The 15,390-nt window shown below is 43.6% G+C and overlaps 1 protein-coding gene across 4 annotated transcripts in view; it reads left to right on the top strand.

Moving 5' to 3' along the window:
• Positions 1 to 14,563, top strand: part of LOC113037374 (heparan sulfate glucosamine 3-O-sulfotransferase 5) — a 142,936-nt gene extending 128,373 nt beyond the window's left edge. For all 4 annotated transcript variants that reach the window (XM_080289866.1, XM_080289865.1, XM_026194370.2 and 1 more), the window contains 2 exons: positions 11,176 to 11,317; positions 12,399 to 14,563. In XM_080289866.1, the coding sequence (XP_080145992.1) occupies positions 11,211 to 11,317; positions 12,399 to 13,329 (1,038 nt within the window). In that variant the 5' untranslated portion in view covers positions 11,176 to 11,210 and the 3' untranslated portion in view covers positions 13,330 to 14,563. The remainder of the gene's footprint in view (positions 1 to 11,175; positions 11,318 to 12,398) is intronic.
• The last annotated feature ends 827 nt before the right edge of the window (positions 14,564 to 15,390 follow it).

The following is a 15,390-nucleotide window of genomic DNA, read 5'->3' as shown; positions in this document are numbered from 1 at the left end:
CTCCTTATTTATCAAAGAAAGAAAAATAATAAAATTATGGAGTTAAATGAAAGTAATAGTCAGCATTTCAGTACTATAACATTCAGACTATATCGCTGCACTTGGAGGGGAAAAGCAACATCTTACGTAGATCCAGACTGCGCCTCTATACATGTATGGGATGTTTGGTGCCTGCATATGATATAGGGCTGCCACGATTAGTCGACTAGTCACGATTACGTCGACTATCAAAATCGTCGACGGCTAATCTAATAGTCGAAGCATCATTTTAAGCTTTGTAAGATCCTGAAAGACATAGGCATAAGTAGGTTTTAAGAGTGTAATAACAGACTGAGACAGAAGACAGCAGCAATACATCTACGAGGATGACAGCTGCCGTTAATCAATCAATCAATCAAAATTTATTTATATAGCACATTTTTTAGACCGAGGTACACCAAAGTGCTTTCCAGTAAAATCGCAGTACAAATAAAATCACAATAAAATATAAATTACAAATATATAAAATATAAGATAATTACATAATCTAAATACAGAGCCAGATGTAAATTACCCTAATTCGCCTTAAATGCCAGATCAAACAAATACGTTTTTAAACGTGATTTAAAAGACTGAATGGAATCTGACGCGCGAATATGAAGAGGGAGAGTATTCCATAGCCTGGGTGCAGCAACGGCAAAGGCACGGTCTCCTCTGGTCTTCAGCCGAGACCTAGGTTGCACCAAGAGCAGTTGGCCCGATGATCTTAGTGCTCTCTGAGGGCTGTACAGACAGAGGAGATCAGCTAAGTAATCAGGTGCCATATTGTTTAAAATTTTATAAGTAAACAATAGAATTTTAAAATCAATTCGATATTTGATAGGAAGCCAGTGTAAATTTTTCAGAACAGGGGTGATAGAGTCAAACTTTCTAGTGCCGGTCAAGAGACGTGCTGCGGCATTCTGGACCAGCTGCAGACGCTGCAGAAGAGAAGATTGTAGGCCCAAGTAGAGTGAAAACCCTGAAGAAGAAGAAGCATCCTCCGTTATCGTCCAAATTCAGGGGCCGCATCTTTCGGAGGCCGCATTTGTTGGCCGATTACTTTACAGCAGGGCTGCCCAATCCCAGTCTTCGAGAGCTACTATCCTGCAGCTTTTAGATGCATCCCTACTCCAACACAGCTGAATCAAATGGTTTGATTACCTCTTCAGCATGCCATCGTGTTTGGCAAAGGCCTGATAACAAGCCATTCATTTGATTCAGGTGTGTGGGAACAAGGATGCATCTAAAAGCTGCAGGACGGTAGCTCTCGAGGACCGGGATTGGGCACCCCTGCTTTACAGCAATGCGATGAAGGCTGTCCAAATTCAAAGACTCATCCAAATGCGTCCTCCTTGTCACTACCCGATCCATACCGTTAACCCGATCAGTACCACGCATGTGCGAAAGGTGTCTACTTCCGGTCAAAGCATTTTACAATAGTTACGGGTCAGAGTATCTGTTAAGATGTTAAGAATAATAGAATAGAATAGAATAGAATTCAACTTTATTGTCATTGCACATGCACAGGTACAGGGCAACGAAATGCAGTTTGCATCCATCCAGAAGTGCTTTAGTGATATAGATATATCACAATATATATTAGCAATAATATAGATATGTGAGTATATTACAGAAATGGGTCTATTATGGTATGTTATAATGTACACGGTATGAAGTATGTTGTGAATATTCTATAACTATAAGTATGTACAGGCTGTAGTGAGTACAAGCTATGTACAGGCTATGAACAGGATATAAATATGAAAAACTATACAGAATATGAAATAAATAACTTTACAGAAATCTGAGATATACAGCTATACAGAAATGGGAACTATGCAAGTTGTAAACAGTTGTAGGATTAATAATGATCGAATGTACAGAATGATTATTTACATAGAGCTATACAGTAGTGCAGTTAAGATAAGTGAGATATGTGGATAATTTCTACAGAGGCTATATAAAGTGCTAGTGGTTGTGAGTGGTGGTTCAGTCCATGTTATTATTGTGTGTTTGAGGGTACAGTTGTCCATTGTGGGTGTGTGTATGTTCAGTCCATGTGTTAATGTGGGTCAGATGTCAGGAGGCAGAGTTCAGGAGTCTGACAGCTGTGGGGAAGAAGCTGTTCTGGTACCTGGTGGTCTTAGTCCGGAGGCTCCTGTAGCGCCTCCCAGAGGGCAGGAGGGTGAGGAGTCCATGTGATGGGTGACTGGGGTCTGTGATGATTTTCCCAGCCCTTTTCAGACACCGCTTCCTGTAGATGTCTTTTATGGCAGGAAGTGGTGCTCCGGCGATGCGCTGGGCAGTTTTCACGACCCTCTGCAACGCCTTCCGGTCCGAGGCAGAGCAGTTCCCGTACCAGACTGTTATACAGTTGGTCAGGATGCTTTCGATGGTGCAACGATAGAAGTTCACCAGGATGTCTGAGGACAGGTGGTTCTTCCTCAGAGTCCTCAAGAAGAAGAGGCGCTGGTGAGCCTTCTTGACCAGCTTGGAGCAGTTGGTCGTCCAGATGAGATCCTCGGAGATGTGGACTCCCAGGAACTTGAAGCTGCTCACACGCTCCACAGCCGTCCCCTTAATGTGGATGGGTGGATGTGGGTCAGCATTCCTCCTGTAGTCCACGATGAGCTCCTTGGTCTTCTCGGTGTTAAGCAGCAGGTTGTTTCTGTCGCACCACTCAGCCAGACGATCCACCTCCTCCCTGTAGGCGGCCTCATCGTTGTCACTGATGAGTCCAATCGCCGTGGTGTCATCTGCAAACTTAATGATGGTGTTGGAACCAACAGCAGGTCTGCAGTCTATAATAAGTATGTCTTAAATTTTTTTGCAATAATGAAACATTTCAATATAATGAAGACAAAAACAAAAAATAAAAAGATAGTTACGGATCAGGAGTCCCCGATCCTTACTGCGCATGTGCAAAGTCGGACCGTACAAATCGGGTCTACCCGATCCGTACTGCGCATGTGCAGATGTTCTCTTCTTCTTTGTTTCGTTTAATTGCAGTTTACTCCCCAGTGTACAAGGATACCGCCACCTGCTGACCGAGCGAATGAACCCTATTGTAAACTGAACTAGTGTCATTACAAATGCATGTTAAATTTGATTTAGTGATTGTCGAGTGTATTTTTGCTTGTCTGTGAGGAGAGGATTGTTGGAATAGTGATGATGATGTCCGCTATCACTGTCAGTTGTCAGTAAACACTTAATCTGGCGGATGAATCTTCACGTGACATATTACTAAGTCAGTATTATTAAGTCTGTAATTAGGAGCCATTCTTCTTATTTTACGGCGCTGCTGTTCAATCGGGGACGCTCTCTGTTGAGGAGAAAAGCATGAATTTGTTTGTATATGAATTATCCATTGTTTAAATGTCCCAGGCAGTCGAAAAGGAGGCAGAGCTGTTGAGAAATGCTAGGAGCTAACTGGGCCATAGGAGCTAACTGGGCGCTAACCGTGTCATTCAAATACATAACTGTCGCAATGTTGGCAAAGAGAGGAAGTGACGTAAGGTTTGCGCATGCGTGGTACCGATCGGGTTTCCAGTACGGATCGGGTAGTAACACTCCTTTTCCACAGATTTGAAGGATGGGTCTGGTGTAAAACCTTTGTGGCCCAACCTATCCCAGGATTCATAGCGCGGCCCAGCCAATTCCCGTTTCCAACAATGGTGGCAGGTATTACACTTATTACTCTTTCTGAGTCACAAAATAAACTTTTAACATATTTTCAGAATGTAGCTGTGTGAACTTCTAATGGGGGCAACCATGGCTCAGGGGGTTGGGAAGTGTATCTGTAACCGGAAGGTCGCCGGTTCGATCCCTGGGCTCTCTGTCCTGGTCGTTGTGTCCTTGGGCAAGACACTTTACCCTACCGCCTACTGGTGTTGGCCAGAGGGGCCGATGGCGCGATATGGCAGCCTCGCCTCTGTCAGTCTGCCCCAGGGCAGCTGTGGCTATAACCGTAGCTTGCCTCCACCAGTGTGTGAATGTGAAAGTGAATGAATAGTGGCATTGTAAAGTGCTTTGGGTGCCTTGAAAAGCGCTATATAAATCCAATCCATTATTATTAATGTTTTTGTCACTTTTTACGGAATCAAACTCAAAGTAAGATCAGTCCTTCCACGCTTTAAACGCTGCACGGTCATACTCTCTCCCGCACTCGTTATATTATCCATTTTTGATCTGCACACAGCTGTTGCCATGAACGTCGCACTCGCTTACGTCATTGTCATGAGACACTCTCACAAAAAAAAAAAAAAATCAGGAGGCCGGCCATGCGGAAGGCAGTGCGGCAACAGAGCAGGTCCAGAGACCGACCGCGAAGCCAGCGGTGGCGACAGAACAGATCCGGAGGCTGGCCACGTGGAAGGCAGTGGCGGCGACAGAGCAGGTCCGGAGACCGGCCACGTGGAGGGCAGTGGCGGCGACAGAGCAGGTCCGGAGACCGGCCACGTGGAGGGCAGTGGCGGCGACAGAGCAGGTTCGGAGGCCGGCCGTTAAGCCAGCGGCGGCAACAAACTCGTTCAAGAGGCCGCCCTCGACAGCAATGACGTCCAACTAGAGGCCTGGAAAGCAGCCGGCGAAGGCGAGGTGGTACAGGCCGAGCTGGATCAGACAGTGGTGTGGCAACCGCAGGACCAGACGAGGCAGGACCAGATGGCAGCGTGGCAGCTGCGGAACCAGACGGCAGCGTGGTAGCTGCAGAACCAGACGGCGACGGTGTGGAGGGTTGCAGGTGGTGATGCAGCAGCCGACGGTGTGGAAGTTGCAGATGGTGACGCTGCAGGCGATGGTGTGGAAGTTGCAGGTGGTGGCGCTGCAGGCGACGGTGTGGAAGTTGTAGGTGGTGATGCTGCAGGCGACAGTGTGGAAGTTGTAGGTGGTGGAGCAGGTGGTGGCTGAACAGGCTCCCCAGAGCTGTCAGTGGACACGAGGATGTGCTGGCTGGGTCCTCCAGAACCTCCAGCTGATGTAGTTTGATGCTAGCCGGGCTCTCCTGAACCCCCAGTTAACAAGACTTGATGCTGGTTGGGTTCTCCTGAACCCCCAGCTAACTTGACAGAATGCTGGCTGGGTTCTCCAGAACCCCCAGCTGACGTGGCTTGATGCTGCACGGACCCCTCAGGCCCTCCAGTGGAGACAGGCGGCTGAATGGGCCTCCTGGACCCTCCAGCGGAGACAGTCACTGAACCAGCAGGTACGGAGACCTCTGGCAGTGTGGACACTGGCCGGAGCTGAGCAGCACATTGGCTTGGAGCAGGCAGTGACAGTGGGATGCAGGGCTGAAAGTGTTCTCCAACACACCTAACGAAGGTGGATGGGTGAACTCATTAAAACTCTCAGTGGGTGCTGACGGCTGAGACTGCTCAGTTGAGTTCCCAGGTGAAGCTGCTGGCGCTGGTGTCTTAACTTCTAGGGGTCCAGAGTTGACTGGTGGCTGACACCCAGCCTCTGGGGAGACCCTGGAGGGAGTAACTGTCTCGAAGAAGGCCAGCTTAAGAGAACCAGCAGATGTTGTTGTGTAATGTGTTCCCTGCTTAGGGTGAGACGGTGAGGATGAAATAAACAAACAGTATTCTCACAAACAGGAGCTCTGGGGTTCATAATGCCTTGGTGACAACAGTCTGTGTAATCCCTGACATAAAAGGCGGAGGAACAGAGTCTTTCTCACTCACCCCAGCTCGGCGTCCACGAGAGAAGCTGGACTCCTGTTGGAGCCGGGAGGTGCTTGACGGTGACGGGGGAAAACTCTGGTGCGGCTGCTCCGGCTGTGGTGTGGAAACACTGGGAGAACCGGGTGGCACAATAATAATCCCCAACATCCTGTAGAGCGCCTGTGCAGGCGTGAGCTGGCTACAGGCGGGCTCATAGTAATCCTCGCGGAGCTGGCCGACTGCAGTCTCGGGAAAGCCAGTCTCATTTACAGCAGTCATCGGGGAGCCAGGAAAAACCATTTCCCTCACTTACTGCACAGAAGACTGAACCAGAAAAAAAATGTCCTTGTGCCAGAGTCAGACTTCTTCTCACTCACATCAGCCAGCTGTACCGACATCCGGCTGTGGGGCGAGCAGGCGAGCGGTAGCGGCGGGGGGTGAAGGTGAAGTTCATGGAGAATGAAATCCTGTACAAGCGGGTGCAGTGAATCCAATAGCCAGGGGTGTCGTGGTCCTGAGCCTGTTGACTCAGTGTTTTGTGTTTCTTTATGCTTTTGTTATTCTGATTAGGTATTTCATTATCATTCGCCATTTTGGTTAGGTTTCTGTTCTCTGCCTGTCCATGTCCCCCCTGTCTGTCCATGATGTCTTTATGCCTGCTTGTGAGTCTGCATCTGTGTCTCTGTCTGTCGTGTGCTTCCTGTTTTATTTTGTAGGTCTGAGTCCTATGTCAGTGCGTTCAGCTTTGTGCTCTCCCTGTCGCGTCAGTGTAATCAGCGTCAGCTGTGTCTCCCAGCTGTTTCCTCTTCGTTCCGTTCACCTCTTGTATTTAGTGTCTGTGTCTTCCCCTACTCGGTGTCGCGTCGTTAACGTCTTCTACCCTCAAGTTAACTGTGTGTTCCGTCTACTAGCCTGCCTGTCTGCTTAGTTTATTTCTGTATTCTTAGTTTAGTTAAGTTTATGTTCCTTTTCTGCCCAGAAATAAAGCTGCGTGTTTTGAGTTTACATCTGCCTCATAGTCCTGCATTTTGGGTCCTTCCTCCCTGCCTGCCTGCACACAGCCATGACAAGGGGTGACCAGAAATAAGCTGCTGTAGCCTGGCTTCCACAGCGTAGGGAAATGATTCTCCCTCATGCGCAAGCCACAGGTTATTTAATCTCAAAGCAGAGTCAATAATGACCTCCTGAAGCTCCTTGGGTGGGGCGAATGCTGCTGGATCCATAATCTGGCTGGTCTGTACTGTCACGGCGAATGGAGTGAGCCGTGTGGGGAAATAAATGAGGATCCACGCACAGGCACTCGCAGACCTTCACAGTAAAACAAGAAACAACTACACAAAAAACACAGACCAGACACAGAACTAAATCTACACTAAACATTAGACAGAAAACCTAAGAACTAATCCCATAACACAAATAAACAAAAACATAGAATTCCAATAACAATCAACAAAGCACAAGAGTCAGAATAATAATACAGAATACAAAATCAAACCAAAACATGAGAACTCAAAAAAACTGGGTTAAACTGACCCAGAATCTGCGAGAGAATTCAACATGAATGAACTTTATAAAACATGAACAATGAATCAATGGTACGGAAGTAGAGGAAGCAAGAAGAATGAGTAAAGTTTGCCTTATCTGACTGTTTTATTTCGCACAATGCGCCTTATGATCTACCTTCCTTTAGCATGTCCAGAAGTCCAACTTTTTGATGGTTAGCATCTTCCTCTGCCTTTTGGGTGCTGCAGCAGGTCCCTTTGACGGTGCAAAACATTTCATCGACATTGTTGTGTGTGTTGGGGAGAAAACTTACAAACATACAATACAGCACTTCAGAGTCACACTGCTAGCGATCGAAGATTTATGTAAATTTGACAAGCTGAACGCATTCTGTACTGTACAGGAGACATGGCACGGAGGAGATTGATTGACCATGGTCTAAAGCCGATCAGGATGTAGAACACAATGCGCTGTAACAAAAAAATTTATATATTTTTAAAAATTCTCTCTGTAGCTGTAAGGTTAGGTCCAGATACCTAGAGCCACAAGTGTTCAGGATGTAACTCAGTGACAGAAAGCTGTGTATGCTTATCAATAAATCATAATTAACTTGGAGTAACTGATGTTCTCTATTTATTAGTACAATGTAGTATCAGCTAAGAGCTGCTAAATGTCTTTGCAAGTCAAAAGACCTACACTCCAACAGTTTGGATCTTAATATTTAATGGGTTTGATTTTTTTAGTGTTTAGAATAGGGATGGGTATCGTTTAGGTTTTATCCAATACCGGTGCCAAACCGGTACTTTTGAAACGGTGCCGGTGCTTAAACAGTGCTCAAACCGGTGCGTAAAGAATGGAGAACACAAACTTTGTCCAAAAACCTCTCATGTTTAGCTGTTTTATTGTAAAAAGATAACAATATTAGCCTTTTCTGCAGCTATAGGGAATATATGGTATCACTCTTGGCTGGAAGCAGCACTTAAACAATGGAAAAAACACAAACTTTGTCCAAAAACCTCTCCTGTTTAGCTGTTTTCTACTTTTTCTTTGGTCATTTTAGCCTTTTTGGCCAGGGTGAAGGGAGTATCTGCCATCCAACAAGAAGACAACTATGTAACTACGATGTTGTTTGCTAGTTCACCTTACATGCATTAATGTAATAACGTGGTTAGCCTACTCAACGTAAATTACACATGAACAACATTAAGCTACTCACGCAGAGAAGAACAGCTGCTGCTGCCGTCATCATGCGTCATCATTTCTGCTACACTGGCAGGGTTAGGGGCCAGGACTCTCCACTTCGGGTTCTTGGGGGATGTTGCTAATTCCGGGTCTGATAACAAGCACCACACCGGCAGTAGATGTGCTCGGTGTGAGGTCTTGCAGCAAGCTATCAAATACGGTGCATTTTTCGGCTTTTAAAAAAATGCTATGCGTCGCCAGGTGTTTCATCAGATTCGAGGTGTTACTTCCTTTGCACAGTATCACCTTAAAGCACTTGTTGCAGGCTGCTGAGTTTGCATATTTTGCTGAGAAGTACAGCCACACTTTTGACCGCTTCACCTTGGGCATTTTTAATCTGTAGCTCTGCTCTAAAAGAACGTGTCTACCTACTATCCTTGGAAAGGTAAAATGATTGGCTAGAATCCAAAGTGTATGACATCTCAGGGGGAAAAGGGCACCGAAATGTGCGCTGCTTTTCGGTCTGGTTACTACCGTTTATGTCAGAACTGGTGCCATAATGGCACCGGATACCGGTACCCATCCCTATAGTTTAGAACGAGCTCATTTGACCTTTGCTAAATATTCTAGCTTTCAGACATGTGCTTATGAGACAAGTGTAGCTTTTGAGCAGGGTGACCATTTTCATTAGCTCTTTGATTATTGGACAAAATATTCTCTGTGGGAAGTAAATATTTTTGATACATGTATGTTTTATTCAGTGAGATAATATCGACACACTTTCATCCCTTTTATGATTTTTAAAGTGCAGTTGCAAACATTAAAACACTAAAACACGTCCTGAATTCCAGTCTCGTTTCACTCTGTGTTACCAATGTGTAAATTATTTTAGTACTTGAAACTGTATTTAATCTGTTTTTGGCAAATTAATTCAACTCAAAATGTAAGTGTATGGACGAGACAATAAAGTCTGTAACCACAACTCTACAACCATGCAAAAAGAAAAATTACACAGTGTTGCGGTCCTGGGTAGGTGACCCAGGGTTTTGTATTTTGAAATTATTGTATAGTCTTCGTCTTACACTCTTCTTTGACGGGATGAAACCACCAAACTATTCTCAGAGAGAAAGTATCTGACTCAAAAGTAGAAGAAAGAAAAGACAAGCAATAAGGAGGGTGAGGAAACAGAAACCTCTGAGTGTATTGAATGCAGATGGGCTGAAATGTTGTTATTATACACAAATAATAGATAAGAGGCTCATTTTAAATCAGTTTATAGTAAAAGGAAAGAAAATCACCTTGATAATATAATCTCAGTTCTTTTTGGGTTTTTTTTTTTTTTGCTGTTGTTTTTCACAAATAACACAATCTGAAGGTGGATTGCTTGGCACTTGGAATGGTCTGTCTCTGCACAAAAAAGTATTAAACTGACTTTTTTCCCCCTTCATTGGAATTGACTGACGTACCACTTGTTTTAGTGATACAGGCTGTAATGAAAAACATTTATTTTCTAAATGGGACTCCACAGCCACAGGGCTGGCCCCTGGCTAAGTGGCTTTATTCTCCTGCTTTGTCAGAGTGATGAAATTGCAGTTGCTTTGCAGGTCTCCATTCAGAAGTCACTACGAGGCATTATGAGCAAAATGTTTTCCAGTCATAGAGGGGTCAAAAGCCATCCGTATTTATTCATGAGGCACTGGGGGAGTGCTCTGTCGCGAATGCTGGCCTGTTTTAAGGGCTGGATTAGACTGCACTTTCAGAGGCCCTTTTTTAACAATGCCTCTGCCTTCTGTATTGAACTGCTATTTCATAATGTAATTTACCTGCTCATGCTGTGCAAAGATTGCAGATGCACAAAAGGTTTAGACACTGAGAGCAAAACAGAAATGGCAGTGAGACCAGTGCTTCTGCACTCCACTGAAAGGATGGAGTGCCCTCTCTTGGCTCAATATGAGATTTATTTCCAATTTTGAAGGTAAACAGTACAATATGCATCACCATAATGTGACTAAGCTTTTTGGGGGATTTTTTTCTCAACTTTGCTTTGAATGTTTTTACAAATAGAGATATGAAGTTTAGTTTTAAAGTGAGGACAGACATTAAGGACACTTAGAAGCTAGGAAACATCATTTGTTTATTGAGACAGTTGAAATAAAACAGTCACAGTTTCTTAATAAATTCATTATGTAACAGTCGGGATGCAATAATTAAACACTGTTGATTAACAATGGGTCAATTGACGACATGATCGAAAAGCTGAGTTCAGTCATGTGAATTTGTCATTGTAACACATAGAAGGCTCTCCAAAGCTGCTTCTTGGCTTCACATCAAGCAAGAGAAAAACCTTAACAGCAGTGCAGTGTTGCTGAAAAGCTATTCAGACCTCAGGGTAACTGCAGGACTAGCAGTTATCTGCAGGTTATTCAACAAAAGGACCTCTTTCAGAATATTCACCGTCATGTGGTCGTTCTCAAGAAGTATCGATTCATTCTTGTGCATACAGAATTGTTCATTTGGAATGCTGAAGCCAATTTTTTAAAACCGTAGCAGTAACTGATCTTTCTCAGCATGCCAGTGTATTCCATTAAATCAGATTCTCAGCTTGTCTGAAATAAATAAATAAATAAATAAATAAATGTAACAAAGTGGTGGTTGGGCAAGCGTTTCCTTTAATGGCAATGCAGCACTTTTCAGCCTTATGTGAGCGCGGCTTAATCACTTGTAAGACTTGAGTGAGTGTGTGTTAATAAACATTAGGCTGTCTCTCTTCCCTCGGTGATTAGTAGTTTATGTGCTTGGCTCTCTGCAGGCTGAAGTCACAGTCCTGAAGATTGATGGAGGGCCATGCTATTCAAACAGCAGGCATTGCTGAGACAGAAGCTCTTCGTTTTGGGCAGCCTTGCTATCGGAAGTGTCCTCTATCTCGTGGCCAGGGTTGGGACTTTGGATAGGTAAGTCATGGCGGGTATATTTTAAAACATACATTGCCTTAATTTAAAGCAACTTGCATTACAAACTTTAGTGTTCTATACTTTTTAAACCAATCACAGTGTATTCCAGAAACATTTCTGTACTTTATAAAAGCTTGAAGTATTTATGCATTCATAGACATGCAACTTGGCAATGTGTAGCTTTGACAGGTACACATTTAAATCATTTTTTATCCTAAAATGGAGGTTGTGAAGTTCTCCTGACTGAGGCAGATTTTCTGCTTTAGATTAAATGAGAGAAATTCTTCAGTATTTTCATTTCTTGAGGTGAAATTTTTACAGTACTTAGTGCCATCAGTTATTCTAAAAACAAACAAGTCATATATCTGGTATATGCACTGCTGTAGTCATCTTTATTGACAAAGATGTGGTGCTCGCAATTTTGCATGTTGAAAAGGTGGTGTGGTGTGAGGACTTGGGTATGCATAAGAGAAATGGCATTCCAAAGAAATGAATACCATAGTTGATGAGGAACTAACCATGAACCAGTTGAGGGATCTGTTAGACACAGACTGTATGTAAAATATGAATGCAGCGTTCAAGTCTAAAAAGTGGAGACAGTTCCTTAAACCTGCATAATGGCCAGCAGGGGGCAGCAGCTTTGGCAGTTTATGGCTGTTTGTGGTTACTACTCAGTGACTCACTATACTTCCTTGTTTTAAAAAAAGGGTTTTGGTGACAGTGAGAATATTCAGTTCAATACCCCAGAAACAGGACAAACCAGTGGGTGACTTTATGCTTGCTGTGTCCTTGGTGCTAGGACGAGTCTGCTGTGGTGGCGCAACTCACAGTACTTTAAACATCTGCTGCAAAAGCCTTAGTCTTAACATACCGCAGGCTTTTCAGAGGTCTCAGAAGGTCATAGATGTTTCAGGATGTTTCTTTGCATTAGCTTCAGAGAATTGTTCCATTAATAATAAGTTTTACATTCAAGTAGCTTATTTAGTTAAGATTGAAGTGATAAATGTATTCTATGAGCGATAAAATTCCTTATAGAATGAGATACAAAATAAGATAGATGCGTTCTTTTCCTGTGTTTCAGGCTACAGCCCATTTGCCCAGTTGACAGCAGACTGTCCGCCCCTGAACCAGAGCAAATTCCTCTCCGCACTCTGCAGTTTAAGCGTGGCCTCCTACATGAAATCCGTAAGGGCAATGCCACCAAAGAGCAAATTCGCCTGCACAACCTGGTCCAACAACTGCCTCAGGCCATTATCATCGGGGTGCGTAAAGGTGGCACCCGTGCCCTGCTGGAAATGCTCAACCTGCATCCAGCAGTTGTCAAGGCTTCACAAGAGATCCACTTCTTTGACAATGACCAAAATTACGCTCGTGGCATCGACTGGTACAGGGGGAAAATGCCCTTCTCCTTCCCTCATCAGATCACCATTGAAAAGAGCCCCGCTTACTTCATCACAGAGGAAGTCCCTGAACGGATATTCAAGATGAACTCTTCCATCAAGCTGCTGATCATCGTGCGCGAGCCTACCACCAGAGCTGTGTCGGACTATACCCAAGTGCTGGAGGGCAAGGAGCGCAAAAACAAGACCTACCACAAGTTTGAGAAGCTGGTCATTGACACCAACACCTGCGAGGTGAACACGAAATACAAAGCAGTCCGGACCAGCATCTACACCAAACATTTGGAGCGTTGGTTGAAGTACTTTCCCGTGGAGCAGTTTCACATTGTGGATGGGGATCGCCTTATTACAGACCCGCTGCCAGAGCTGCAGCTTGTTGAGCGCTTCCTTAACCTCCCCTCCAGGATCAGCCAGTATAACCTGTACTTCAATGCCACCAGGGGATTTTATTGTCTGCGATTTAACATTGTCTTTAACAAGTGCCTGGCAGGCAGCAAGGGCCGCACCCATCCGGAGGTGGACCCATCAGTAGTGACTAAACTGCAAAAATTCTTTCATCCCTTCAATCAGAAGTTTTACCAGATCACTGGTAGGACATTCAACTGGCCATGATGAGCTCAAACTCCTCTGATGAGATTCTTTGAATTGGGGTTTATTTAAAAATGCCAAATTCTGAGACCTCGAAAGACATTAATAGCACTTTGATGGCATTTAATACCAGGATGACAGTGTGACCAAATATAAAAGGAACTTGATGTAAATTTCTTTTCAAATGTGTGAAAGAAAAAAGAACAAAATAGTTTCATGGTTTGACTAAAAGCTGCAGTTCAAAGCATTTGATCTTGCAAATGAACTCACTTGTCTGTCAATGTTTTCCCCATGTAGAGAAAAAAACAGTGCTGAGCTGTGTGATTAACTAAAGAGATTATTTTTAAGAGATTATCAAACACTGACATTCGTGCTGTTAAGATAAGCTATAAGTGTGATGCTTTTTTTCATGAAAAAACACCTTCAAAACCGAACAGAAAAAGTTCATCATTCCTTATCGTGGTGTTTACCTGGCCAAAACTGCATGTAAAATCCAGTTGCCAGTATAACACAGTAGACTTTTGTGTTTGCTCATTGTGTTTTATTTAACGCCTGCTGTGATCAGTCCTTTAGAACAGCGGTCCCCAACCTTTTTTGCGCCACGGACCGGTTTATGCCCAACAATATTTTCACGGACCGGCCTTTAAGGTGTCGCAGATAAATACAACAAAATAAAACTAGTACCGGTACCGAAAAAAAGAAGATTTATTCATAACACACGTGAAAAGACCCAGGAAAACCGAGTTAATGATAAAAACGATAACAAAATAATGCTGAAAACCGATAAAAACCCTGAAAACCATACATTTCACACCTGAGCCTCAACACTCGCGGTCCAGTACCAAATGACTCACGGACCGGTACCGGTCTGAGGCCCGGGGGTTGGGGACCGCTGCTTTAGAAGGTGGCCTCCTTTAGTTTTTTAACATAATACCTAGTCTGTAGAACAGATTGGCTTATCAGAATAGTTATAAGTGTTGCAAGCTTGGCTGTCACCATGTCCAAAACCTTTAAAGCATTTAAGACTTGAGCTTGTGTTTATAAATGTAAGTATACTGTTCTTTTCCCCTACTGCTTTCTCATTGGGTTACCAACACTTAGTGAAGAAAAGAAGGTGTCCTCTGATGACTCATGTCAAACCAGCTGTTTGTTCTATGCTGATTTTTTTTAAAAAAGGAAATCTGTTCTGTGCAAATATTCATTCTGTATCATAAGTGTGTTGTTAAATTAATAGAATGTGTAAACATTTGTGAGAGGATTTCATGTGTATTGGTGTATTTTAATATTCTTTTTGAGGGTAGTAGATCAGAAATAACTGACTTGCAGACTTACACCGTGGTTGTAATTCTGAGTGGTGGAAAGAAAGAAACTTAGTGGGGTACAAACCAAAACCACCATCGGTGTCTCCCTGAAGAAATGTTGATGAGATGAGATGAGATGAGATGAGATAGCCTTTATTTGTCAGTTGAAGGTCTTTTGCCCACAACCGAGATGACAGACCTTGCCGACCGTATACAATACAAACATCACATTGGGGAGACAGGTCAGGCCAGGTAGCAAGCAAAAAAATAATCGAAATGTGCAACACAAAAGGATAATGCAGGAATGCACAGGTATCAACACACCATAACACAATAAACGCAAACAAGCAACATGGGAAATGTTCTATTGATTCATGTTTCTGGACACAAACGTCCCTACATTATTTTCATATCCCTGAATGTAATGTTTAATCTTGCTTTCATCAATATTTTTTAAAGCAAATAAGTCTGCATTTGGAAAATGGAAGGGCAGTGGAGCAAAGAATTTACACACACACCCAAGTTTAAGTCATATATATCAGAGATTTCTACATTAGCATCAATTCTTCAAAAATTCATTCGGTTACGTTAAGGCACTAAAAACGACAAAGACTAGGTCTAGACACTACAGTTGCTACAGCACAGACTTTGAGTTTCATTAACGTCTGATTTGGTTCCAAAACAAAATAACCCTGTCTTTAGAATAACTTAGCATGAAAACAGGATTCAGAAACAGCTAACCCAGTTCTGTCCAAAGTTCACAATATGGCTACATTAAGGGGCA

This window comes from Astatotilapia calliptera, chromosome 15, assembly GCF_964374335.1.
Source record: "Astatotilapia calliptera chromosome 15, fAstCal68.1, whole genome shotgun sequence".
Taxonomy (NCBI): domain Eukaryota; kingdom Metazoa; phylum Chordata; class Actinopteri; order Cichliformes; family Cichlidae; genus Astatotilapia; species Astatotilapia calliptera.
The sequence above is the reverse complement of the archived record's forward strand: the minus strand, read 5'-3'. Positions and strand labels throughout refer to the sequence as shown.